The 27,996-nt window shown below is 38.2% G+C and overlaps 1 protein-coding gene and 3 pseudogenes across 1 annotated transcript; 3 read left to right on the forward strand and 1 right to left on the reverse strand.

Annotated features, from left to right (window-relative positions):
- Window positions 1-2,536: 2,536 nt before the first annotated feature.
- On the forward strand, window positions 2,537-15,456 carry LOC137710029 (subtilisin-like protease SBT4.3; annotated as a pseudogene).
- A 3,352-nt stretch (window positions 15,457-18,808) lies between these two features.
- Window positions 18,809-22,871, forward strand: LOC137710027 (cucumisin-like; annotated as a pseudogene).
- Window positions 22,872-23,482: 611 nt separating this feature from the next.
- LOC148696305 (cucumisin-like) lies at window positions 23,483-25,869 on the forward strand (annotated as a pseudogene).
- Window positions 25,870-26,105: 236 nt separating this feature from the next.
- Window positions 26,106-27,941, reverse strand: LOC137711243 (bifunctional dTDP-4-dehydrorhamnose 3,5-epimerase/dTDP-4-dehydrorhamnose reductase). Its single transcript, XM_068450471.2, has 2 exons — window positions 27,296-27,941; window positions 26,106-26,742 (listed from the first exon to the last, which is right to left on the reverse strand). Exons 1-2 carry the CDS (start codon window positions 27,740-27,742, stop codon window positions 26,290-26,292), a joined length of 900 nt encoding a protein of 299 aa, XP_068306572.1. The 5' UTR covers window positions 27,743-27,941; the 3' UTR covers window positions 26,106-26,289.
- Window positions 27,942-27,996: the final 55 nt, after the last annotated feature.

A 27,996-nucleotide genomic window follows, 5' to 3' on the forward strand; every position in this document is an offset into this window, starting at 1 on the left:
TATAACCTTAGTTACAAAATCTTCAAATCGTTCCCAAGACACACCTCACTTCACTATGCCACACGTGAGATATGGTTGAGAGCTCTTGTTGAGCATATTCGAAGTATCAGTTATTTTCATCCATTGTTAAGTCCCAACGACGATCTATGAAGACTATGTCGTATGTATCAACCTGACCAAGACACGATACATCCACGAAGTCAATGCCAAGTCATATTGCATTTACATCACATCGGCAAAGCATTAGGAGATTAAAGTCATGCAAACTAATCCTAGACAACCTTGCCGACCTCTACATGACATCATTGTCGAAGTTAACCTTCTAGAAGCTTGTTCGAGGAATTGGTATGCCTAATTATTCATATGCAATGCTTGTAGTTCTCATTTGGAAGTTCTGTCAAACTCAGGGGGAGTATCTAAAAGTATACTCACTTGATCTTAATGTACTCTTTTTCCTTACGATTAGAAGCATTTTTCCCATTAGATTTTTGCTACCTAACTAGATTTTGACGAGACATCCATTCTAGGCTGATCATACCCTTGTGAGCTCTTGTACTTGCGTCCAGAAGACGTATTGTTTTGACTTAATGCAACTTCTCACTTTTTTCCTTAGTCTATGGGTTTTTCTCTCACCTTGGGTTTTACCATAGCAAGGTTTTGTGAGTGTTACCTTTTATGCATTCTTCCGTTGATTTAAGACTCGCATTCGCTCATTGTGGCAACGACTTCATCAACTGCACTTACTTCATCACTGAAGATCTGATGTGCCATTTGTTTGAGTATTTACACACTCAAGGGGGAGTGTTGCATTCCTATTAGATTAGGAATGCGGTCGTGTAAATTCTATCATATCTGGAATATCCTTATGGGATTCTACTATATCTCTTAGACTAGATATTATCCTATTAGAGTTGTAATCCTATTGGGGTAAGAAATTTACATTCCCTACCACTATAAATAAAGGCATAATAGGGTGAAATAAGACATACCTCACTATTACACATCTCTCTCTTTCTCTTTATACCGCTGCACTCCTTCTCTCTGTCCTTTATATTATTCAATAAATTAGGCCTATAACAGTTTCTAATTTTAAATGAATATATTTAAAAATGGTTCAATAATTTTTTATTATATAATTTAAATATACTAACATGTAAATATTTTATATATCGAAATAATGACATAGATAAAAACCTAAGAACTTTAATACAAAATTGAAAATGAATAAGGTTTAATAAATGAAATTGGAAAATGAGATATGAGAACTTACTTTTTGTCTTTTTTAATATAAAAATTTGGATTTAGAGTGTGTTTTCATAAATATGCATGGTTAAAGTAAAGGGTGCAACAAGTACACTTCAGCTGTCATTGCGTTAAAAACAAGTATATTAGCTGCCCTACAATGTGATTGCAAAGGAGGAGGATTATCTCATTTCCTAATCTCTCTCATTTTCCCTCCCCTCTTATTTGAACGATTACGGTTTAGCCACTTCAACATCTTATATTGATTTTTTTATAGAGACAATAAGACAAAAAACAATATGTGAGAGGAGGGTTGGGAAGGGGATGGGAATAGGAGGGGAGAGAATCCTCCTCCGATTGTGAAAGTATGTTTTTACCCGACAGGATCTTCTCCGGGTCCTTTTGGTGAAGATTTTAGGGATTCGTAAATCATTTCTGTTCATCGTACATTGTGAGGTCATTTTTGGTTAGATACTGTTTATATTTAATTTTAAATAAAAATATTTTAAATGAATTCTGACTGCACAATATACGATGAACGGATATGATTCACGGATTTCCGGAATTCTTACAAAGAAGATCCATCGAGGATCCAAATTTTGTTTTTACGGGTTTAGTAAGGATAAGATTAGTTTGTACATTTTCTGACCGGATTGTAGGTACGTAATGCATCTTCCCAACAATATGACTTCACATAAGCGTGTGAAATATCGATATAGATGGATATGTAGCAAATGTACAGAAATATCGATATCAATCGATATGACTGATATCGGTTGTCTTCCACGGGAGTTATGGAAATTTGCAAAGAGGTGGGTATATCAACTCATTCAGATTTAGTTGAAATTAGAGAAGAATTTCAGGAAAAAAAAAAAAAAAAAAGAATTCAAAAGTTCCAAATCCGCAATGGGTTCCGGAAAAATTCTTGTAGTGAATCAGTAAATATCATCGATATTAATTAATTTTCGTCTATCTCCTCGATCTAGAGTAAAGTTTGCATTTCATCCCCTTTTATATATCGATCCTTGATTTTTCGGATAATTTGACAAAAATATCGATAATTTTGTGAATATTTTAAACACTGCTTTGCATTTACATAGGTAGATTCGAACTCCGATGAGAGCCATATTCACAACTGTCTGTGAAAGAAACAAAATTTGAACTCGAATAGAAGGCAGTTTTGGCAACATGTAGCTAGACTTGGCCTGTACTGTAGTTGAGCTGTACAAGGGGAATCTGCAGTCCGTGGACATTACAATCTTCAAATTTTTTTTGCCCATATATAATTATGCGAATGGATCATGTTATCAAACGCATCAACTTTGTACACTTCAGTCTGAGTCAGTTGGTTTCGATGGCCACATCGATGCTGCATTTTCTTCCTTACGCAGTTTTTCTTGCAGTTTTCGTGCTGTCTTGCCATGGCCAAGAGAGGAAGGTAGACAAAATAATTTTCTCTAAAAAAAAATGGAACTGTATTTGCATATTTGATGAATTTAACTAATGTAATTTTATCCCTTTTGGATAGGTTCACATTGTGTACATGGGAAAACAGCCTCAGGGAGGCTTTTCTGTTGCATCCGCTCACCATTCCATGCTACAAAGTGCACTTGGAAGGTTACGAACACTATTCAACGATAGTACAATACAGTTTTCTTTTTGATATATTCCAAATTGCTACATTGTGGAATGCGGTTCACCACGAGATTGTAATATGCTGTATATTAGAATAATGAGAGACTTATATGCAATGGAGTTTATACCTCATTCGTCTATCTCTCTCATCACGAGATTGCTCTGTCTTTCTTCTCTTGTGATTACTCTATCTCTGTCTTCTTTTGTAACTGTCACATGAGGAGAGAGACATTGGAGAAAGGGGCATACACTACATTACAATTAGCGCAAGGCATTTGCTGAACTACCTTAGTTACTGTTTAAAATATTATCTCAAGCATTTTTGTGTTCCCCAATTGCAGCACATTGTCGGCCAAAGAGTCACTGATCTATAGTTATGGGAAGAGCTTTAATGGATTCGCTGCAAGGTTATCTGATGAAGAAGTTACAAAGTTGTCAGGTAAGAATATCGCCGAAAACATGTGGCTACTAACCCGCAGTGAAAATTTGTTGCAAAGTATTGAAGTATTACACATAAGTATCATTTTTTCTGATTACATTTCAAACTATAATAAGATAACATGTTTTGCAGAAATGGAAGGTGTAGTTTCAGTGATTCCAAACCATAAACTAAAGCTTCACACAACAAGGTCATGGGACTTCATGGGTTTCAGCAAAGGCCAACTTGGAGCACCTGTAGAAGGAGAAGTTATTGCTGGGCTTCTAGACACAGGTAAAACTGAAGAAAGAAAAAATTAAAAAAAAAAACAAAAAACCGATCGAAAACTTACACTATTCATCTCCTTTTAAAAAATTTCAAACCGTTGTAATTGTCTTGGGATAAATCTAGGAATCTGGCCAGAATCTGATAGTGTTGGAAGATTGACTGATAAGGAGCAGGGAGCAGCTAAGGTTTAGAGATCCAACTGCAACAAATCAATCAAGTCATATCTTTTGTTCAATGTAGAACTCTCGGCCAAAGGCTAGGGTTTTATTCAAGATATTGTTTCTAGCTTGCTTTAGCCTAGAATTAAGGGATTGTGTTTACTTGTTATTGTAAATAGTTCGTAGTCCTTGTAGGAGTGATTTAAGGATTGATTGGAGGTTGCTTTCCAGCTGCTCCCTTTCCTTTCCTTTCCGTCCCTTTCATATATACTTGCTTAAACCTTGTAAAGTTTTCATGAAAATAATATATCAGAGATTCAATATGGTATCAGAGCATGAACCCTAAATTCCTGCTCCTTTAATTTCCGCTGAGTTTCCTGTGCTTTAAGCCAAGATGGCTGAAGACGGTTCTTCTGAAGCTGAAAGCTCACTGGCTGCTTCAGCTTCAACCGACGTTGAAGTTAACCTTAATCAATGTCTCTGTTCAGTTCTGTTGAACGAGTTCAACTATCTTCCTTGGACTCGTGCTATTTCACTTACACTTAGAGGGAGATCAAAGCTAGGCTATGTAAATGGCGCCATCGTTGCACCTACAGTTTCTTCTCCTACCTATGCGTCATGGCTTTGTAAAGACCAGCTAGTCATGTCTTGGCTGCTTAACTCCATGAAGCGTAGGATTTTTGAGATCTTCAGTTACTCAAAGTCATCTATGCATCTCTGGAAACAAGTTGAAGAGATGTATGGAAATCAAAACAATATCGCACGTGTCTTTCAACTCAAGAAAGATATCTCTAGTCTTCAACAAAGGGAAAAAACCTTTGTGCAACACCTTGGCAGTCTTACAAGCATGTGGAATGAGCTCGATGTGTATTGTCCTCATACCACTGACGCCACTGTGTTGACCAAAAGAGCTGAAGAAGACAAGATCTTTCAGCTCTTGGTAAGTTTAGGTTCAGAATATGAAGATCTCAAAAGCCACATCTTGATGAACACTGTGTTTCCCTCATTCACTGGTGTTTGTGCTATCATCCAAAGGGAAACAGTAAGAAAAAAGGTCATGAGTCAGGAGACCAAAGCCACTATCTCCGAAACAAGGGCTTATGTTTCCAGCAACAACCAAGAGGGCAAACTGTATAAGGGAAAGAGACCTGAGTGCAGCTATTGTGACACACTTGGGCACACAAGAGACAAGTGTTGGATACTGCATCCAGAATTGAAGCCCAAGTTCTTTAAATAAACAAAGGGTCCACAAATAAGCCTGCACAACAATGCGTACAAGGAAAATCATGCAGCTGCCTCTTCAATCGAAGGAATGGTGAACTTCATAGCCAATCCTACTGCACTAATTAATGAATTTGCAGCATATCTCCATAACAAACAAGCCCATAACCATGGAGATGAAGCTCCTACAGTTGACGAGAAGAAGAGCATAGCCCTACTTGGAAAATTTGCTGGCTTCTTAGCTGAACATGATCATATCTCGCAGAAAGATATTCCAGATATTTCAAGTGCCTTTTTAACTGCCTTAGATGCCAGTAATGAACATGACTATTGGATTATAGACTCAGGAGCCATATATCACATGACAAATCACATTACCAACTTGCATGATTTTAAAACCTTGTCAAAACCTGCTCAAGTGTCCTTAGCTAATGGTAAAGGTGCCTCAGTTGTAGGAGAGGGAAAAGTCACTCTACTTTCAAATCACATAGAGTCAGTAGCCTTTTATATTCCTTCTTTTCCTTTCAAACTGTTATCAGTAGGAACCATCATCAATGCTCTAAACTGCCTAGCCATTTTTTCTCCTCACGATGTTATCTTTCAGGATATCACCACCAAGAAAATGATTGGTAGAGGTTTCTATTTGAATGGTCTCTACTACCTAGCTAAAGACACCAAGGATCCCAAGGTTTTTCAAGTCAGTTCAAGTGTTTCTCAAGATCAACAACTTTGGCATCAACGCTTGGCACATTCCTCTGAGAAAGTGATGTCTTTTTTGTTTCCAAAACTCTGTAAAGACAAGCTACACTGTGATGTTTGTCACTTGTCTAAGTCAGCTAGGTTGCCTTTTGATTCCTCGACCTCTAGAGCCAGTCATCCTTTTGAAATCATTCACTCAGACATTTAGGGTCCAATACTAGATTCCTTTGATGGATATAGGTACTTTGTAACCTTTGTCGATGATTTTACGAGAATAACTTGGTTGTATCTTTTGAAATATAAGAGTGAACTTCCAAATGTTTTTCAAGATTTTCATAAACTAGTTGGTACTTAATTTTCATCGAAAATTCATGTCTTAAGATCTAACAATGGCACTGAGTATATGTCCCATAGCATGTCTCAATATTTGAGTATTCATGGCATCTTGCATCAAACCATATATGTTGGCACACCCCATCAAAATGGGGTTGCCGAGAGAAAAAAATAGAGATCTACTTGGGAAGACAAGATCACTCATGTTTCTTATGAATGTGCCCAAAAAATTTTGGTCACAAGGAGTGCTCACTGCCACTTATCTTATCAATAGACTACCAAGTAAAGTATTAGCTTTCAAATCTCTATATGAAGTACTAAAGGAAAGAAAAATTGATCTCTCACATTTGAAGGTTTTTGGTTCCACTTGTTTTGTTCATAACCAACCTTTCCATCGTGACAAATTTGATCCCAAAGTAACAAAATGTGTCTTCATGGGTTATTCATCTACTCAAAAAGATTACAAGTGTTACAATCCAACCACAAGAAAATTTATGGTTTCAAGGGATGCGAGGTTTGATGTGTTGATGCACAAAATCGGCGAAGACTTTGGTACAACAGAAAGTGTCAAGTTTGTGACCTTCGCTAGGTTGCTCTAGTCATTAGTGTGGATAAGTATATAAATGAATAGAGACAGGGAAGCAAATAACACAAGATGTATCGTGGTTCACCTCAAGTTAAGGCTACATCCACACTGGTGTTGATTCCGTTTCACTATGTAAATGTGCAGATTACAATGGACAAGAAAGGGAGTTCTCTGTGTGCTGCCCTTTGTGCTTCCCTTTGTTATCTCTCCCCCTTAAGTGTGTGTGAGGGAGCCCTTTTATAGAATAAGGGTTTCCTCCCCTCTTACATGAATCATAAGCTAAGTAATGAAGCCCAAATATTGAAGCCCAATATATGGTACAACAGGAGTCCCCCAAGTCTTCAGTTAAGAAAGTCTTTTGGCTGGAGACTTCAAATTCAATCCATGTGCGGGCCGAAGTGACTAGATGTCGTCTAGAACTAGTACTCAACCTGAGACGGTGCTTAACGTGAAGCAATACTCAGCTAGAGGTAGCACATGTTGCAAGATTGCTCGTGTAGAGGCAATGCTCGAGGCGAGGCGGTTGCTCGGCTGGAGGCAATGCTCGTTGCGAGGCGGCTCGGCTTGTGGCGTTCTTCATTGTGAGTATGCACTCGACGTCAGCGTGAGCTCATTATGAGTTAACTCTAGACATGCCTAGGGTCTGTTTGTCAGGTTCGCATATTGGGTCTATGTGTCGGATCCGCGGATCGGGTCCACAAGTCGGGTCTTTGAGTCGGGGTTCGAGCTCAAGGGTGTCTAAGTTTAACGGTGTCTAATCTCATAAGTGCCCGAACGAATGGGTGTCCAAGCTCGCGGGTGTCCAAGCACATAGGTGTCCAAATGAACGAGTGTCCGAGGAAGTGGGTGTCCGGTCAAACAATAGATTACTGTTCAGACTAAATCTTTGTCACCATAAGAATGTGGCTCATCGATCTATAAGTTGGTAGGCTTCTTTAATTAGTGACAATGTTGATCAATAGAGCTAGTTGCTCAATAATTCCTGACAATAAATGACAGTATAAGTATGAACGCATAATGAATAAATCAAATTGACAAAGTTTGTCAAGGCAAAAAATTGTACTATGTGCCTACTATAAATAAATAATTTATTAAGTTGTGTGGTAAATCCCATGTTGCATAAGTGACATAGTTAAAGGCATCACATATCACTAGGCAATGAATAAATATTTGCACAAGTAATTGACTATGTAAATTCGTGCGATCACTAGTGAAATACGAGTTACAAATTTGAAAGGCATTCCAAGCATGGTAGCGTGTAGCAAAAGGAACATGTAAATATATATAACTTGGTATATTGTACCGTGCCATGAATCACCAAAGTTATGTCACCTTAACATTCAAATAAATAAGAAGTGTAATTTGGTCAAACTTGCTACGTGTTATGGGAAATAGTCAGGTGATAAACCATTAATAATAATGTAAAACATATTATTATAACATGTCCTCTCGTTCATTTAGACAATCATGCTGGCGTTTCCACTGTTTTTGTCAAAAAGCAACTCCTGCTTTTCCACTTGATACTTTTCAAAAAGCAGTTTCCCCTTTCAAAATGATGATAAGGTGATAAGGGTCTCGTGGTGCAAATATAATAGTAATAAAATAATGATAGTATTTGATGTGACCCGGTATAATAAGCACACAGTAGTAGTCATGTAGCCTTAATATAATGACAATGGGGACGCACTGTTTATATATATATATATATATGTATATATATATATATATTGTGAGGTGCCGCACTATGTATACACAGATCATAAAAATAAATAATATATTGCTAACTGTGCACTAAAATATAAGTGTGATATAAGTGATGTGGTCTCCTGTTAAAGAATATACACAGTTGTAAAGCAAACGTTGCAGTAACAAGACCAACACAAAATAATAATAAATTATTAAATAATAAACTAGTTAATGAATTAGAAGAAGACTTATCTTCTTCGTTGGTTTTCCACTGGTAGCCGTGGCGAGTTTGCAGCACCTTCATCTATTCTCGACGAATTTTCCCAAACCGGCGTCACCTGGGTTGAGTGGGGAACTGGCAGTCCGAGTCCCCCGATTCCAGGATAGCGGTGGTGTCGCAGGGAGACGGAGCGAAAGCCCCCAATTGCGCATGGCGGCCGCAAGAGAAATTTCTGGCGGTGCGACGACTGTGGTTTTGTATGAGTTTCGTAGATTGGTCCATTTCACCCAAATCACAGTCGTGAGAGGGAAGTGGGGTTGTGGTGGTGGATGCCTCGTGGTTGAGGCTACGGTGCCGAGTGAGATGTGGATGTTGTAAGGGCTTCACCGTGGGGATGTCTAGGCTGCTTGCAGAATGTGGCCACAAAGAGGGGTTTTGGGTTCTTGGGTTTTGCATATTCACGGTGGATAGTGGTGAGGTTGTGAGGGTTTCACGGTGGTGAGATGAAAAATTGAGAGAGAACCGACATAGTTTTTCGTGTCGATTCCCACAGACGGTGCCAAATGTTGATGCACAAAATCGGCGAGGACTTTGGTACAACAGAAAGTGTCAAGTTTGTGACCTTCGCTAGGTTGCTCTGGTCATTAGTGTGGATAAGTATATAAATGAATAGAGACAGGGAAGCAAATAACACAAGATGTATCGTGGTTCACCTCAAGTTGAGGCTACGTCCACACTGGTGTTGATTCCATTTCACTATGTAAATGTGTGGATTACAATGGACAAGCAAGGGAGCTCTCTGTGTGCTGCCCTTTGTGTTTCCCTTTGTTGTCTCTCCCCCTTAAGTGAGTGTGAGGGAACCCATTTATAGAATAAAGGTTTCCTCCCCTCTTACATGAATCATGGGCTAAGTAATGAAACCCAAATACTGAAGCCCAATATATGGTACAACATGATGAAAACACTCCTTATTTTTCAAAGGAATTGAGTGATGTAGATCAGGGGGAGTTCTTAAGTGATTTGGTTCCTTTGCCTAGTGTTCCTTACTATCAAGAGACTCTCACACCTCATGTCACTTTACCTATATCCCCACAATTATCACCTTCTCCAGTTACAAATCTTGAACCTCAGGTTCCAATTAGACGTAACCCATCCAGAGATAGACAACCCCCACTTCGCTTACATAACTATGTCACCTTCACCTCTAGGTATCCTCTCAGAGATTTTGTCTCGTACCAGCATTTTTCACCATCTCATACTTCCTTTCTTAGCAGCTTGGACAACACTCATGATCCTCAAACATTTCAAGAAGCAAATGAACTTGCAGTTTGGAAAGATGCAATAAAATATGATCTACAAGCACTTCATAACAATAAAACCTGGAGCATAGTTAGACTTCCCAAGGGAAAGAAAGCTGTGGGTAGTTGTTGGGTGTACAAAACCAAGTTTAACACGGATGAGACCATTGAAAGACATAAGGCTCGTTTGGTAGCTCGTGGTTTCACTCAGACATATGGCTTGGATTACAAGGAAACTTTTGCTCCAGTTGCCAAAATGAACACTGTAAGGGTTTTATTATCGATTGCTGTGAACCAATCTTGGCCTCTATATCAAATGGATGTGAAGAACGCCTTCTTACATGGTGAGTTAGAGGAGGAAGCGTACATGAAACTACCATCTGGTCACCCTCAATCTCATGACCCTGACATGGTTTGTAGACTGCACAAATCCATTTATGGATTGAAACAATCTCCACGTGCATGGTATGCAAAACTAAGCTCGGTCCTTGAAGCATTTGGTTTTCAAATGAGCAGTGTTGATTCCTCACTTTTTATCCGTGTTGGTTCAGTTGGAAAGTTGATTGTGTTAATCTATGTTGATGATCTTATAGTGACAGGTGACAATATTGAAGAAATTCACTCTCTCAAGCTTGCTTTTCGAAGCAAATTTGCAATCAAGGACCTGGGAACGCTTATATTTTCTTGATATTGAACTTGCAACATCATCGAAATGACTCTTTCTCAATCAAAGGAAATACATCCTTGATCTTTTGAAGGAATCTAACTTACTGGATTGCAAACCTGCCCGCACTCATTTGGATAGTAAATTCTGTCTTCATGATCATAGTAAGCTCTTTTGCAATGTTACTGAATATCAAGGGTTGATAGGCAAACTCATCTACCTCACAATAACGCGTCCTGATATTTCCTACTCTGTGAGTATTGTCAGTCAATTTATGCATGCTCCTACATTAGGACACATGCATATTGTGAAAAGAATTCTTCGGTATCTCAAAGGGTCCGTTGGTAGAGGGCTTTTTATGAAAAAGAATGATAGCACTGCCATCATGGGTTATATAGATGCTGATTGGGCGGGAAATTCTCTTGATCGCAAGTCAACTACAGGCTTCTGTACATTTGTATGTGGCAATTCGGTAACATGGTGAAGCAAAAAGCAAAGTGTTGTAGCTCGATCCAGCGCAGAGGCTGAATACCGTGCCATGGCTTCCACTGCTTGTGAACTTGTTTGGCTGAAAAGCCTTCTGTTTGATCTAGGGTTTCCAAGCAATGCACCCATGTCTATGTTCTGTGACAATCAAGTTACCATGCATATTGCTTCTAATCCTGTTTTCCTTGAAAGAACGAAGCATATTGAAGTGGACTATCACTATGTTCGATCCCAGGTCCAATCCAAGGTTATCGCCACTCATTACACTTACAGTCATGATCAATTGGCTGATATCTTTACTAAGTCTCTCCCTACGGTTCAGTTTCTGTGCATTATGTCCAAGCTTGGCTCAAGGAACCCTCTTGATCCAGCTTGAGGGGGAATGTTGGAAGATTGACTGATAAGGAGCAGGGAGCAGCTAAGGCTTAGAGATCCAACTGCAACAAATCAATCAAGTCATATCTTTTGTTCAATGTAGAACTCTCGGCTAAAGGCTAGGGTTTTATTCAAGATATTGTTTCTAGCTTGCTGTAGCCTAGAATTAAGGGATTGTGTTTACTTGTTATTGTAAATAGTTGGTAGTCCTTGTAGGAGTGATCTAAGGACTGATTGGAGGTTGCTTTCCAGCTGCTCCCTTTCCTTTCCTTTTCCGTCCCTTTCATATATACTTGCTTAAACCTTGTAAAGTTTTCATGAAAATAATATATCAGAAATTCAATAGATAGCTTTAGCGACAAGGACTTTGGCCCTCCACCTTCAAAATGGAAGGGTAAATGCGTAGGTTGCAACTTCACCTTCAACAAGTGAGCTTTCTTGTTCAGGATTTTTTTTGTTTTTGGTGAGCCCTAAAAGATGTATTTTTACTGTATTGGACTACATGGTATAACTTTCAGAGGCTATTAAACTTACAACAAAGAAAACAGGCAAAGTAGGAACCATTTCGTTTTCAATTTTTACAACTGAAAACTCCTTTAGTTTTCAAAAAAAATGAAAACCCCTTCATTTTAAAAAGCCATCTAAGAACTAAAAGAAAAAAAATAAAAATAAAAAAGAAAAAAAATAAATGAAAAAGCTTCTATGGTTTGTAGTTTTTATTTTTTCAAAAACTTAAAACTAAAAGTAATTACCAAGAGTTTCCATTAAATATAACGATAATTTATTAATTAAACGGTATAAAATAGATTTTGATCCATTAAAAGATTCTTTTTTTGTTCTTTATAATTTGACCCTCCCCGGGGGTTTGCGCACTATTCTTTATATTTTGACCCTTCCCGGGGGTTTGCGCACGATTCAAAAAGGTTTTGAGCACTTTCTAGAGTAGTGTTATATCATTATAATCTTTTAGAAGTGGTTATAATTAATGATTTAGTTTTAGGTCTTAGTGTGGCGTTGCACTGAACACAATATAAACTAGTCCAACTTGAGCCAAGCCAGCCACTCCAAACTAGTACCAGTATAGTCCAAGCTAGTCACGCATAATAACATACTGGACCTATTGAGACGATAAACATAAAGCCATCTGTGTGCAACCAATGTTGTTTGGCTCATCTTTATCTAAATTCTCAACTAATTGAACACTTTGACATCACAGCAAAGTCATCGGAGCCCGTTATTACAACAGTGAAGACGACTATGACAGCACCGAGTTCCATTCGCCAAGAGACTCCATAGGACATGGAAGCCACACTGCTTCGACTGCTGCAGGCCGTGACGTGCAAGCAAGTTACTTTGGACTAGCTTCCGGAACAGCAAGAGGTGGAGTCCCCAATGCTAGGATTGCTGTGTACAAAGTTTGCTGGATAGCAGATTGTGCGGCCGCAGATATCCTTGCAGCATTTGATGATGCAATAGCTGATGGAGTTGACATTATATCAACCTCAATTGGTTCAGATAAACCACTCCAGTACCTAAACGACCCCATTGCTATCGGGTCTTTCCACGCCATGAAAAAAGGTATATTGACCTCAAGTTCAGCTGGAAACAACGGGCCATACCCCACTACGGTTACTAATTATGCGCCTTGGATTCTGACTGTTGCCGCCAGCACCATCGACAGAAGATTTACCGCTAAAGCAGTTCTTGGGAATGGACAAGTTTACTCTGTGAGTTTGACACTACAATTACATTGCTGTGTTTGTACCATCTAAACTGACCATCTAGTGTACTATGTCTCTGTTAAAGACGAGACTCACCATATAGTACCACACAAGACGATTAGTTGAGATGGTACAAATAATTTAGTGTTACTCTATATCAGTTGTGTATCATTATAATTAAGTCATATTACTAACAGTAATCAGCAATGGTGTGACTGAAGGGATTTTCGATTAAAAATTTCGACCTTAATGGGAAGTCATATCCCTTAATTTTCGGAGGAGATGCTGTAAACTTCTCCAGTGGTGCAAACTCAGAGCTTGCAGGCTATTGTCTTCCCGGGAGCCTGAACGCAAACATGATTAAGGGGAAGATTGTTTACTGTGATCCTCCCACGGATGGTTCTGCCATTCGAATAGCTGGTGGTGTGGGAACAATTATGACCGACTTGGACACTGATACTGCCAACAGTTTCTCGTCACCTGTAACACAACTCTCTGTAGAAGATGGACAAAAGGTTTTGGAATATATCAGATCCACAGAGTATGTATATCTTTCATAGACTTCTCTCTAAACAAGGGTAAAATACAATTACTAATGCAAGCTTCAATTTCATATATATATTTTTTCTTGTCAAAGTTTATTTCATAAACTAACAATGTCAACTTTTTTCAGGAATCCAATTGCAACAATTCTGGTTTCAGAACCTGAGACTGACAAGGATGCGATGGCACCATACGTTGCATCGTTTTCTTCAAGAGGACCTAACCCCTTAACCCTAGATATTCTCAAGGTGATAAAAAATATCCATATCATTATATATATATATATGCGCTTCAGACTTTTCATAGATTATATGTTGAGAATGTGGATAAATGTTTACAGTACAGCCTGATCTGACTGCCCCCGGTGTTGACATACTTGCTGCTTGGTCTCCTGTGGCACCATCTTCTGAAGATTTCAACCCCGACACAAGAAGTGTCAAACACAGGGACTTCCATGTCCTGCCCTCACGTTAGTGGTGCAGCTGCCTATATCAAGGCTGCTCATCCAAGCTGGTCTGCTGCTGCCATCAAATCTGCCCTCATGACCACAGGTATGAACAAACTAAACTAAATGTACTCTTGCAAAGGAGAATGTACTACTGGTTACCGCGGGCTTTCCATTTTCGTCCCAATAAATTTTTTGTCTGAAACATACAATCATTACTTTAATGTACTTCAATTTAGGCTGCTATTGCGTCCATAACTCTAATTAGACATCATGTGTTTTCGACGAGTAGGGGGATTGTGCTAACGCCTCTGAACCACTAACTCACAAGACAATAACAACAATAAGCAGTAACAATAGTGGCACAAAATGTAGTGGCTAAAAGCACTATCAGTGCCTAATAGTTAATAGACACTATTATTAAGCTTAGGTAATACAGCATAGATATAGATATGGATGGAAATTTTGTAAACTGAAAATGTTAAAGATGGCCTCACAGTCATTGATTGAAAATTTAAGAATCTGCTTTTGAGTCAATATCTAATACCACAAGGCTATGGTTATGCGTCTATAAATCACGAATAAATGGAAATTCTAGAAAACTTCAAGGACTAAAAGATGCATTAATCTCCCTAATTTATAAGTTTTAATCCATATGAGTAAAATGTATTGCATAGGAATTGATACTTGAATGCGTTACTAATTTCATCTCTCTATTGAACTACCATTTGTTTCTCCTCATGAACAGCTCATGTCATGGACTCAAAGAAGCACGCCAACCTTGAATTCGCTTATGGGTCTGGTCACATAAACCCTCTTAAAGCAGTAAATCCAGGTCTCATCTTCGATACATCCGAAGCAGACTACATAAATTTCCTCTGCACGCAGGGTTACAATAGCACCACATTGAAAATCCTAACCGGTGACAACAACAGCAGTTGTGGCAGCACAAAGCCAGGCAAAGCATGGAACCTAAACTACCCCTCATTCTCCCTTTCACTCGTCTACGGTCAAGAGATCAATGCTGAGTTCCCAAGAACAGTCACCAATGTTGGCTCACCAAACTCAACTTGTACCATAAGCTTCTACACACCCGATGACATGATAACCGTTTCAGTTTCACCAGCTACCCTTTCTTTCTCTTCTGTTGGGGAGAAGAAATCGTTTACAGTGAAGGTAACTGGCCCAAAGGTTTCAAACCAGCCAATCAAATCTGGTTCAGTTGTATTGAGTGATGGGGTTCATGCGGTGAGGGCTCCACTGGTTGTCTACACATTCCTTCCTGATTCTATTTATATCCCATCACACCCCTCCTCTGCGCCTCAGAAGAAAGAAAGCGTCAAAGGTTCTTCCTTGCGTTACAGAAATGGGATTCTCAGGCACAACTAACATAATCCTAATTACATCCAATTTGTGCTAGTTGGTTAAAATAATTACAATATAGTTCGGTCAAGTGCACTCGAATCCTTGTGAGATGCATCTGAATGTTAACTTAAATCATGGATTCATGATGTACTGAATGTCAACTTAAATCATGATGTACTGAATGTCAACAATGTAGGAATCAAGGAAATAAAATATTGAGAAAGCAGAATCCAGAGGAAGAATAAAGAGAGCTCAATAACTGTTTTTCATTACTTCTATCACATCTCTTTCAAAACATTTCCATCTCCAGTGTTAAGAAGTTTTGTAAATTATGGTTTGATTTACTTATGATGTTCCCGAGTTTATAAATGTATCTATCGGTTTAATATCAAAATGAACGTGTATAATACGCAAATTTACCAAGAGTTTGGATTGTAACATTCTGTTTTATGTCAATATTGAATTACAAATGTAAAAGAAATGGACCATTTTCATACAGAACCAGTAAAACAGTTTGTGTCATTCCAAGATCGTGTTCTTGTGTTAATACTAATCCAACCTACTTACTATTCACCTACGTACGTCATGGCCTAAAGGCTGAGAAATTGCCATATTAGAGCTAATACTTCCAGACGATAGTACTTGTACTTATCTAGTACGAAATTAACATCAAATTCACAAAAATATCATAATTTATAGATACTGCTAAGAATACTAAAAGGAATTTACGTACACAATCAACTTGATAAACTCATCACAAGATATCAACATGGAATTTTTCTACGTAACCGGAACTAGCATCATTGTTAAAATTTAGTAGAAAATATTTTAGGGGAAACTTGATATGGGTCCAATTTTTTGAGCCAATAGTAGGAATAGTCCAATTTATTAAAATAAGTCCAATTCCTTAAATCTTATTATTTTATTATCAATAATTATCTCTTAAATGATAAGATTTATTATAAAAATCAAATTTCTTCCTAATTATCTCTTTGATTATTTATTTATTTTGTTCTTTCTTGTTCTTTATCCCGTTTTAAACCCCATTTATAGATTTTAGTTTTTATTTTTATAGTCAACCTATATAATAGGTTAATTATATTCATCTACCTATATGACAGATATTTTTTTATAATCAAGTAAGATTCATGTGTCTTGCTTGTAGATATATTATGTTTTTTCTACCTTTTAGTTAAGTTTCATATCTTACTTATAGGTATGATATATATTCATATATTTGTTACTTGAGTTAGGGTAGAATGATTTGCAAATAGATTTATGTCAATATATATATATATATATATTTTTTTGTTATATGATATTAATTATATCTTTTGGGGTTGAAAATTCATAATATTAGAAGATTTTAATTGATTTTTAATATTTTTAGAAAATATAAAATGAGCATTAAAAAAATAAATACATATAATTAGGTAATTGGACTCACTCTTAAAAACCATCTATGTTTTTGGACCTGGATCTAAAAGCCCCAATATTTTAAAAGGTGAACTGCCAATTTAGTCATTGAATTATCACTTAAGTGAAAATTAGGTCTCTAAATTATTTTATTTTTTTAAGAAAAATCAGTCATTGAATTATAAAAATCTACCAATTACATCCCTAATATTAGTTTCGAAGCTACTATATTCAATTTTCCGTCAATTTAAATTACGTTACTTGCATGTGATACACATTGGAGGGTAGATTGATACTTTTTCGTAAAGAAATAATGTATGGAGTTAACTTCGGATGGTAAATTAGACATTAGATTCGTAACCTATTTGGCTTATATGCGAGAAAATAACGGTATTACACTCTAAAGTGTGAATTGACTTAAGTTGACAAAAAAATAAATAAAATAGATTTAAATATAATAGTAGGGATAAATTAACAATTTTTAATGAATTTAGGGATCAAAAAATAATTAAGGAACTTAATTTTCACTCAGAAGATAATTCAGATTTTAAATTGGCACTTGACTCTATTTTAAACCCTAGAAAATGAACACCAAATGATATTGTTCCTCAAAACAACTTTCACCTCACCTACAGTATAGGTTCACGACCCGGATGAGGACTCCTTTTTTTTTTTTTTTTTTTTTTTAAATCTACTTTATAAGAGTGATCTGAGTTTATCCACAAGATGAACCCAAAAGGAAAATTTTTCTGTAGTTATTTTATGAGTGAGTGATTGTACTTATTTATGTGACTGATGTGTTTTATTATTTTATGACCAACTAATTGTACTTGCACTACTATTCATAATCTGCGAGAGCAAACAAAATTAGAGTGGTTTTTTTTTTTTTTTTTTTTTTTTTGAACGCCACAAAATTAGAGTGGTTTGGTATGAAATTCCAAACCAAAAATAGAATTCCGAATCTCAAATCAAAAATTTTCGGGACAGAAATTTGAAGATCACTCCCAAACCAAAATTTTGGTATTTCCAAAATATTTTCGGTATTTCGGGATGGTTTGGTATTCGCAAAATTCATAAAATTGAAATAACAATCATTCATACCAAGTTAAATTAACATGCAACCCAAATAAAATAAGGAAAACTAATGAAAAGAGCTTGAAAACTTTGAGTTTTAATGATAAGGACAAAATAAAGCGTAAAATGAATAGTATCAGGTTTGACTTTTTAGAGTAAAAATGTGGTTTTTCGTTAAAGTAAACAGTACTGCGGACCTTTCGTTAAAACTCCCAATAAAATAAGTAACAAAACCCAAAAACAAAAAAATAAGTTTCAAACCTAATATGTTCGAAAACTAACAATACAATTTTTTGATTTCATATTGAAGAAATAAACACATTTGTGGGAGGTTCGTACCAGCAAATGTGACGATAAATGGTTATGGTTACTACCTGTGGACCACACCAATTATATTGCTACTAATAGTTAGCAACCGTTCAAATGTGTGTGTGTGTGTATATACATATATAATTATATAATTACATATATAAATATATAATAATATATATATATAATACTTATTTTCGGTTTGTTGTGGAATTACTGAAAAATTAAGTAGACAATACCGAATTCCAATCGAAAATTCGAGATCGGTTCGGTATTTCATCCTGAAAATTTTGGTGTAGGACTTTTTTTAGTTTGGGATCGGGATTTTTTTGGTTTGATTCGGGATTTTTGGAGATTTTTCCCAGCCCTAAACAAAAGGAACAAGAAGAAACTAAAATAACGAGCTCCAATGGAAGGCAATACATTGTCCTCAAACCTAGTTTTTTCAACCATCTTTTGCCCACAATGTCAAAAACAGAACCTGCCCTACACTAATTGAGCTGTACAAGGGGAATCTGCAGTCCGTGGACATTACAATCTTCAAGTTTTGTGCTTATAAAATACCCTAATTGAACTGTTATTATCAAAGACGGGAAAGTTGTAAAGCTTAAGCTGAATTGGAACCAATGACGAAACGAATGCTGCATTTTCTTCCTTATGCAGTTTTGCTTGCAGCATTTATGGTAGCTTGCCATGGCGAAGAGAGGAAGGTAGTAGAATGTTTGGAAAATGATTTTCACGCATTTTTTTTCTTTCTCTTTATGCACATCCCTGTTTATTTTTGTCCTTTGATTCTTGTTTAATTTATTCAATCCAAAAGAAAAAGAAAAAAAAGAATTTGTGGAATTTCATGTTGAGTAATTTATTAATGAAATTGTACACATTTATGTAGGCTCATATTGTATACATGGGAGACCGGCCTCAGGGAGGCTTTTATGTTGCATCCACGCATCATTCAATGCTACAAAGTGCACTTGGAAGGTTAATTTTAATTTTATTCTTAATTTAATTGTTGTTCAAAACCTTATTTTAATGATTATTGTCATATTATAGATAAATTATTGTGTGGCACTGAAACACGATCACATGGTATAATCAATTCACAAACAAGTGAATTAATTATCAATACTACACTCCAAAGCATAAAGTGAGTTGGTATACAACAAAAAATGTGTTCCAAAAAAATGTTCTAGAACATATATGTTTCCTAATTGCAGCACATTGTCAGCTGCCAAAGAGTCACTGGTTTATAGTTACGGGAAGAGCTTCAATGGATTTGCAGCAAAATTATCAGACGAAGAAGTTGAGAAGTTGTCAAGTGAGAATGCCAAAAACCAAAGTAGCTAGTAAAAAGAAAATTAAGAAATGCAAATGTATTGTTGCAATTCTCAAGCATTTATGTACTAAGAAAAATGAAAAGCAAAATGGGTTGCAGAAATGGAATGTGTCATTTCAGTGTTTCCAAACCACAAACTAGAACTTCATACGACGAGGTCATGGGACTTCATGGGTTTCAGCAAGGGCCAACTTCCACCACCTGTAGAAGGAGAAGTTATTATTGGGATTCTAGACACAGGTGACACTAATTTAAGAAGAAGAAGAAGAAGAAGAAGGAAAAAAAAAAAAAAAAAAAAAGGGGGAATTATCAGCTTTGGATCCAAAACTTTCTAATTCTCTTTGGTTTTGTAGGAATCTGGCCAGAATCTGATAGCTTCAATGACAAAGATTTCAGCCCTCCACCTGAAAAATGGAAGGGTGCATGCCAAGGTGCCAACTTCACATGCAACAAGTGAGCCCTCTTGCTTCCTGAAAAACAATAATTTTAATGCATTGAACATCATTAGTTGTCTCGTAATATAACTGGTTGTTTATAATGCTTTCGCCTCAGTTCCTTCTACTCCTTGTTCCAGAAACCGAGCGTTATATGTATCACAATATCCTTAAAGCCTATATGCGATGGCTAAGGGGTCACTATAAATTTCTGTCCCATTAAAAGACTTTAATCCCACGCATTGTATTCAAATGAATTTAAGCCCTAATTAAGCGGAGTTCAAACACTAAGTCGTGAGTCTCAGGACAGTTGTATTTCTATAATTCAGGAACGGAGCTAAACTGTGCTTGTTGGGTGTGATAAGTTTACTTAAACATTCTTGTGTGCATGTGATATGTTCTTTGGTTAACTGTTCATGATCACAACTAATGAAACACTTCGAAATCACAGAAAAATCATTGAAGCCCGGTGTTACAATGCCGATGATGCCTACAAGAGCAGCGAGCCCCATTCGCCAAGAGACTCCATAGGACATGGAAGCCACATTGCTGCAGGCCAGGAGGTGTAAGCAACTTTGGGCTAGCTTCTGGAACTGCAAGAGGTGGAGTCCCCAATGCTAGAATTGCCGTGTACAAAGTTTGCTGGTTAGGAGGCTGTTCTAGCGCAGATATCCTTGCTGCATTTGACGATGCAATAGCTGATGGAGTTGACATTATATCAACCTCACTTGGCTCTAAATATCCAGTCCCATACCTGAAGGACCCCATTGCTATCGGGTCTTTCCACGCCATGAAAACAGGTATATTGACCGAACTCAAAGATTTGTTGCGAGAGCAGTTCTTGGGAATGGGCAAGTTTACTCTGTGAGTTTGAAACTTGTTTTTTACATTAGTATTGGAGTTTTGCTTTTTGTATACCATCTCAAATGATCATTTTAGTATATACCATCTCTTCAACAAGATGAAAGACTGCCTTAGCACAGGTTGTATACAACTATGAGTCGATCTCTCTGATCACGTAACATCATTTCATTGGTCAAGTGATGGTATGGTATGTAATCAACTAACAATTTCTCCTTTAGTGTTGGTACACCTAGTTCTATTCTTACTTTATATTTAGATGTATCATGTATAATTAAGTCATATTACTAATCCTATATAAACTCAATTTGTTTGAAAATGAAGGGATTTTCGATTAACAATTTTGACCTTAAAGGGAAGTCATATCCCTTAATCTGGGGAGGAGATGCTGCAAACTACTCCAAAGGTGTAAACTCAGAGCTTGCAAGCGAGTGTTTACCTGGGAGACTTGACGCAGACAAAATTAAGGGGAAGATCGTATACTGTAGTTCCTTTTCGGATGGTTCAGACATTAAGCTAGCTGGTGCGGTGGGTACAATTATGGTCGATTTTGACACTGATACCGCTTTCAGTTATGCATCACCTGTAACACAGCTCACAATAGAAGATGGACAGAAGGTTTTGAACTACATCAAATCGACAAAGTATACATTTCATAGACTTCTCTCTAAACCAAGGTCACAAATACAATTCGGAACAAGAAATGAAAATCAACCTGTATCAGGAATCCAATTGCAAAAATTTTGGTTTCCGAACCCAACACTGACAAGGATGCCATGGCGCCATCCATTTCATCATTTTCTTCATGAGGACCGAACCCTGTGACCCCAGATATTCTCAAGGTGAAAATGTTCAGAATGTCCCGAGTTTCCACATCATTTTTCTCTGTAAGTATGTTCCTGGAGAACTTACTTTTTAATATGTTGAGATTGTGGATAAAATGTTACAGCCCGATATGGCAGCTCCTGGTGTTGACATATTTGCTGCTTGGTCTCCTTTGGCACTGCCTTCTGAAGACTTCTACCCCGATACTCGGCAGTATCAAATACAATATAATCCCAGGGACTTCAATGTCATGCCCTCATGCTAGTGGTGCTGCTGGCTCATCCAAATTGGTCCGCTGCTGCAATCAAATCTGCCCTCATGACCACAGGTATGAACAAACTATAACCATATACACTGTTTATTTTAAATAGGATGAGAAAATGCTAGGCCTTAATTTGTGATGTCTTGAAACTATGAGCAATTCTTATAAATTACGAATAATTAGCAATCTACGTACAAGGACTAAAAGTGCAGTTTAATTGGGCTTGTAAGTTTAATCCACATGGTAATATGCATTACCATAGGAACTGATAGATACGTTTATTTCATCTCTATTAAACTACCATTTGTTTTTCCCCATGAACAGCTCATGTCCTGGACTCAAAGAAGCACGAAGACCTTGAATTTGCATACGGATCTGGTCACATAAACCCTCCTAAAGCAGTAAACCCCGGTCTCATCTTTGACGCATCCGAAGCAGACTACATAAACTTCCTCTGCAAACAAGGTTACAATAGCAGCATATTAAACATCATCACTGGTGACAACAGCAGTTGTGGCAGCACAAAGCCAGGCAAAGCTTGGGACCTAAACTACCCCTCGTTCTCCCTTCAACTAGAAGATGGTCAAGAGATCAATGCTGAGTTCCCAAGAACAGTCACCAATGTTCGCTCAACAAACTCAACCTATACCATAAGCTCCTACACACCCTGTCACGCAATAACTATTTCGGTTTCACCAACTACCCTTTCTTTCTCTTCTGTCGGGGAGGAGAAATCATTTACAGTGAAGGTGACTGGTCCAAGGATTTCAAACCAGCCAATCATATCTGGTTCAGTTGTATTGAGTGATGGGTCTCATGTGGTGAGAGCTCCTCTTGTTGTCTACACATATTTCCCTCGTTGTATTTCAGGCACTTCCTCTGGGTCGCAGAAAAAATTAAGATTCAAAGGTTCCTCCTGGGATCACAAAAATGGGATCCTCAAGGCACAAAAATGGGACTTGCCCTTGTAAAACTTGTTTAAAAATATTTGTTTTCTTAAAAGGATGTTTTCATGAAACCCTTCCTTTAATTTGCTAAATTAAAAGGAAGGAATCACTTGTGATCGAACTCTTGGTTAGTGGTACTTTTCTTCACATTGTTAAAAGAGGTAAGTTTGAGTCTATGCGAGTCCGCCACTACCATAACCAATATTGTCTCAACTAACTACCTATAACCAGGTCTTGAGTTATATCACAAAAGGCCACAATGACATTAGGATTGGAAACTCCATATATTAATTGTATATTATTTTGTCATATGACCAATGTGAGATCCTATTCTCTAACAGAAGATTATATACACAAAAATACTATTGAACGCATGTGTGGATTTACAAACGATTATTTTGACAAATAAATAATAAATGGCATCTAACTATATAAATTGCAATCGATGGATGATGAGTTCATATTTTCTTCATGGTATCGGAGTCAAGTAATATATCCACGTGATAAAATTTCATGTGAGGAAGCATGTTAAGGTGAACCCCACATCAAAAAATATAGGGACCATTTTTAACAAACAGTTTAAAAGATTATTTGTGGCATGTCAAATTGTCAAATTGTCAATTGTGTTTAACACCATGTTTCTAACCTTTGTTTGGCGACAACTACAAAACCAGAAGCACCAAGGACAGGCCTGCCAGCAACTGATTTCTACGGGGGAATTTGCAGTGCAGTCTGACCGGTGAGCAACGACGTTGCAATCTTCCAAGTTTGTGATTATATAAATACACAACGAGATCTTACCATCCAACACATGAAGTTGCACACTTAAAACTAATTAAGCTGGTTCCAATGGTCAATGCAACTCTGCATTTGCTTCCATTTGCACTTTTGTTACAGCATTTGTGCTAGCTTGCCATGTTCTTTGGCTCATCTTAATAGCAACTAATGGAGATGGAACATTTGACCTTACAGTAAACTAATCAGGTGAAGCCCACTACGACACCACTGACTTCGAATTGCCAAGAGACTCCGAAGTACATTGAAGCCACGCTGCTTCGACTGCTGCAGGCAGGGAGGTACCAGCAAGTACTTTGGGCTAGCTACCGGAACTGCAAAAGGCGGTGTCCCCAATTCTAGGATTGCTGGCTACAAAGTTTGCTGGGCATCCGGATGTGCTAGTGCAGATATCCTTGCTGCATTTGATGATGCAATAGCAGATGGGGTTGATATTATATCAACTTCAGTTGGTTCTGTCTTTCCACTCGACTACTTAGAAGAACTGATTGCTATTGGATCTTTCCCCGCCATGAAAACACGGTATACTAACCTCAAGTTCTGCTGGAAACTCTGGGCCTCTTCCCAAGAACAATTTCTAATTATGCACCTTGGATCCTGACCGTTGTTGCCAGCACCGTTGACAGAAAGTTTGTTGCGAAAGCAGTACTTGGGAATGGAGAAATTTACAATGATGTAATGCAGGGAAGCTCAGTTAACAATTTCAACCTTCATGGTAAGTCGTTTCCCCTAACTTATGGAGGAGATGCTGCAAACTTCTTTGCAGGTGCTAACTCAGCGATATCAAGATATTGTACTAATGGAGTCATGAATTCACATAAACTGAAGGGAAGATTGTTTTCTGCGAAGCCATCGAGACTGGTTTTGGCATCGTGGTAGCTGATGGCGTGGGTGCAATTATGGCTGATTCGTTTTACACTGACTCTGCATTCAGTTACCCCTTACCAACAACACTGATCACCACAGAAGATGGACAGAGAGTTTTGGAATATATCAGATCAACAGAGTAAGTATATATAATCTTACACAATATAAGTTCAGGAATCCAGTTGCAACAATTCTGGATGCTGAGACGGAGGAGGACGTCATGGCACCGTGCGTTGTATCGTTTCTACTAGAGGACCCAACCCCATAACCCTGGATGTCCTAAAGGTGACAAAAATCCGAATGAAAGTCATGATTTTCATCTTCGCTTAATTGCCTTTAACTATGCTTCTGAACACATTATATGCTGGAAATTGTGAATAAATGATGTACAGCCTGATCTCACTGCTCCGGGTGTTGATATACTTGCTGCTTGGTCTCCCGTGGCACCACCTTCCATTGACTTCCACGACACCAAGAGTGTCGACTATAACATAATCTCAGGGACTTCTATGTCCTGTCCTCGTGCTAGTGTTGCTGCTGCGTTTGTCAAGGCTGCCCATCCAAAATGGTTGGCTGCCTCTATCAAATCTGCCGTATTGACTACAGGTATGAACAGAATCATATAAACACTAGTTTTCATTTTTCTGGAAAGCATTTCAGTTCCTGGTGTTCTCTACGTGCCTCTCTCTATTAAACTATCACCCCTTTTTTTTTTTTCCCATGAAATGTATAGCTCGTGTCCTGGACCCAAACAGGCACAATGAACTTGAATTTGCTTACAGGTTTGGTCACACCGGGCTGGTCTTTGATCTTTACGAAACAGACTACATGCATTTCCTCTGCAAACAGGGTTACAACAGCACAACATTAAAACTTATCACTGGTTACAACGGCAGCAGCTGTGGCAGAACAAAGCCAGGAAGAGCTTGGGATCTGAATAACCCCTCCTTCTCCCTTGCAGTTGAAGATGGCCAGCCAAGTAATGCTTTCTTTACCTGAACAGTCACCAATGTTGGCTCCCCCAATTCCATCACCAATGTGGGATCTGAACACCCGACTCCAGCATTTTTCCACAGTTGGCGAGAAGAAATCCTTCACCGTAAAGGTGAATGGTCCACCATTGTCACAGCAGCCAATTGTGTCTGGTTCAATCTTGTTGACTGATGGGGTCCATGTAGTGAGAAGCCCTGTTGTTATATACACAATCCTCCCTGGTGCTGCCTTTTCCTCCCCCTCCTCCATACTTGGGAAAACGCCAAGCTTCAAAGGCTCTTCCCTGTATGACAAAAATGTATTCCTCAGCCGCAACTAACTCGGTTGGAGTGAACTCAATACCTACTGCCACAACTGATTTCCTTGTAAACAAGCATGTAGTTCTGCACCTGCCTGAACAAGATTAAAATAAAACAGAAAAGAATACCTATGGTTGTATATGGCCGCTATCTTACTCTTTCGACAGGTTGCAAGAACAACCAGTGACAACATCTAGTTAAAAAACTACATTCATCACACTAATTAACATAATCGAAGGACTAAACCAGAGCTCATCAAATGCAAATGCCATATACACATTATCGATAACTTAAAGAAAAAGGATTGAACTTGGTGCAACACTTGCAACCAGTTTATTGACTGATCGAGTTATTTCAAATACAACATTCAAATACAAACGAGGCGACATGAATGCTACCAGGGAGAAGGAACTGTATAATGGAGAGATCACATGAACTGAATTCAATTAATAGCAACATGGAAACCAAAATTTCAAACCTAAAAGTTTTTAAGCTGTAGCAGTCTTCTGGTTTGGCTTGAAGACGTTCTTAATGAGAGATTCCTTGATCGACAGGAGTTTAGGGAATTCTTTCTTCAATTTCGAGGCGTCAAGTTCATTGTTGCTCCTAGGAGCAACAATCACCTTTGCCTGCTCCTCGAGAGTAAAGTTCTTGTAAGAGAAGCTGGGGTCAATGTATTCCTTGTACATCTCCAAGATCTCGTTGTGGCTGACCACTCCGGGGTTTGTAAAGTTGTAGATTCCCGTGAGATTCCTCTTTGCCATCTCGATGGAAATGGGGAGGAGTTCGTCCAAGATCGTCATGGAGTTGGGAATGTCAACTACCTTATCATATCGAGTGATCTTCGTGATGAAGTTACGGGGGTTGCATAAGTCGGATGAAATTGGCATTCTAACACGCAAAGTACAGACGTTCTCAAAATCGTTGAGCAGATCTTCCACCTTTCAAGTATCATCAAGTAGCCAAAATTAGTAACAGTGAGCATTCTTACACATCAAGTTTGAAAATCGGCAATGAGCTCAAAATTCTACAACAAAGTTTACTTTCGTAGCACTAATGCTATATGTATCACATTTACTATTTTCACTATTTTCATGTAGGAAGTCTCATTTTGAAGGTGAAAAGTTGCAAAAGCGAGCATTTTAATTGACCCCTTAACATTTTTTAAGATTTAACTGTTGTTATTTTGCCATCTAGTATTACGGTCTAGTAGTATTTCTCTAAGTAGAGATTTTAGTATCAATTCTTGCTAAAAACGAATTTAAATTAACATTTCCCCCACTATATAGTGTTAATAATATCGTTTGTTAAAAAAAAAAAAACTGTTGAATTAAAAACCACAACGTTTCTAATCCAAAATTTCACAACAATTCAGATCCAACAGTAAAGTCTTTAGATCCAAGATACCCCGATGAGATCTTACCAAGGGTAAATAGGTAATTTCAATGTAAACGAAAATTGGTAAAATTGAAAGGGTCAAACGAGATTGACTACCATGGCCTTGGTCTTGGAATAGAAAGATCCGATAAAGTTGGGGGTGTCCTCCTCCTTGAACCCAATGCCCGACCCGAGCGGGTGACCCGCATCGTACTCGAAAATGCACCCGGTCGCATAGTTAATGAGGATCAGGCCGCGCTCCCTACAGACGTCAGCAAGGGTCAAGGTGCCGACCACGTTGGTCCGGATGGTCTCGACCTTATGGGATTCGCACCAGTCGACGTTGGGGCGGCCGGTGACGCCAGCGGCGTTGAAGATATGGGTGGGCTTAATATTGGCGATGTCGGCCTCGAGCGAGCTGCGGTTCTCGAGGCGGCCGGAGCCGTAGACGTAGTCGATTGATTGGGCCTCGCAGAGTTTGCCGAGGAGGCCGCCAATCCAGCCCGTGCGGCCGTAGATCAGAAACTTGAGCGGCTTCTCGGCACCGTTGGATGGGAACCCCATCGCTGCCACCGCCACAGAGAGAGGAGAGAGAAAGGGGAGAGAGAGAGAGAGAGAGGGAGCTGAGGAGTGTTTGAGATTTGGATCTGGAGATTGCGTGAGAAATGGAGTGAGGGGTGCGGGTGTTGTATAGAGGCAAGACAAGTAGAGGGAACACGAGAGACGGAGTGGGCGAGTGCGGATGTTTCGTACGCTGATGCCGTTTTTTTTTTTTTTTTTTTTTTTTTTTCTTTTTTATTTTACTAATTTAGATTTTT

This window comes from Pyrus communis, chromosome 6 (assembly GCF_041283825.1).
Source record: "Pyrus communis isolate YQ-2024b chromosome 6, ASM4128382v1, whole genome shotgun sequence".
Lineage (NCBI taxonomy): Eukaryota > Viridiplantae > Streptophyta > Magnoliopsida > Rosales > Rosaceae > Pyrus > Pyrus communis.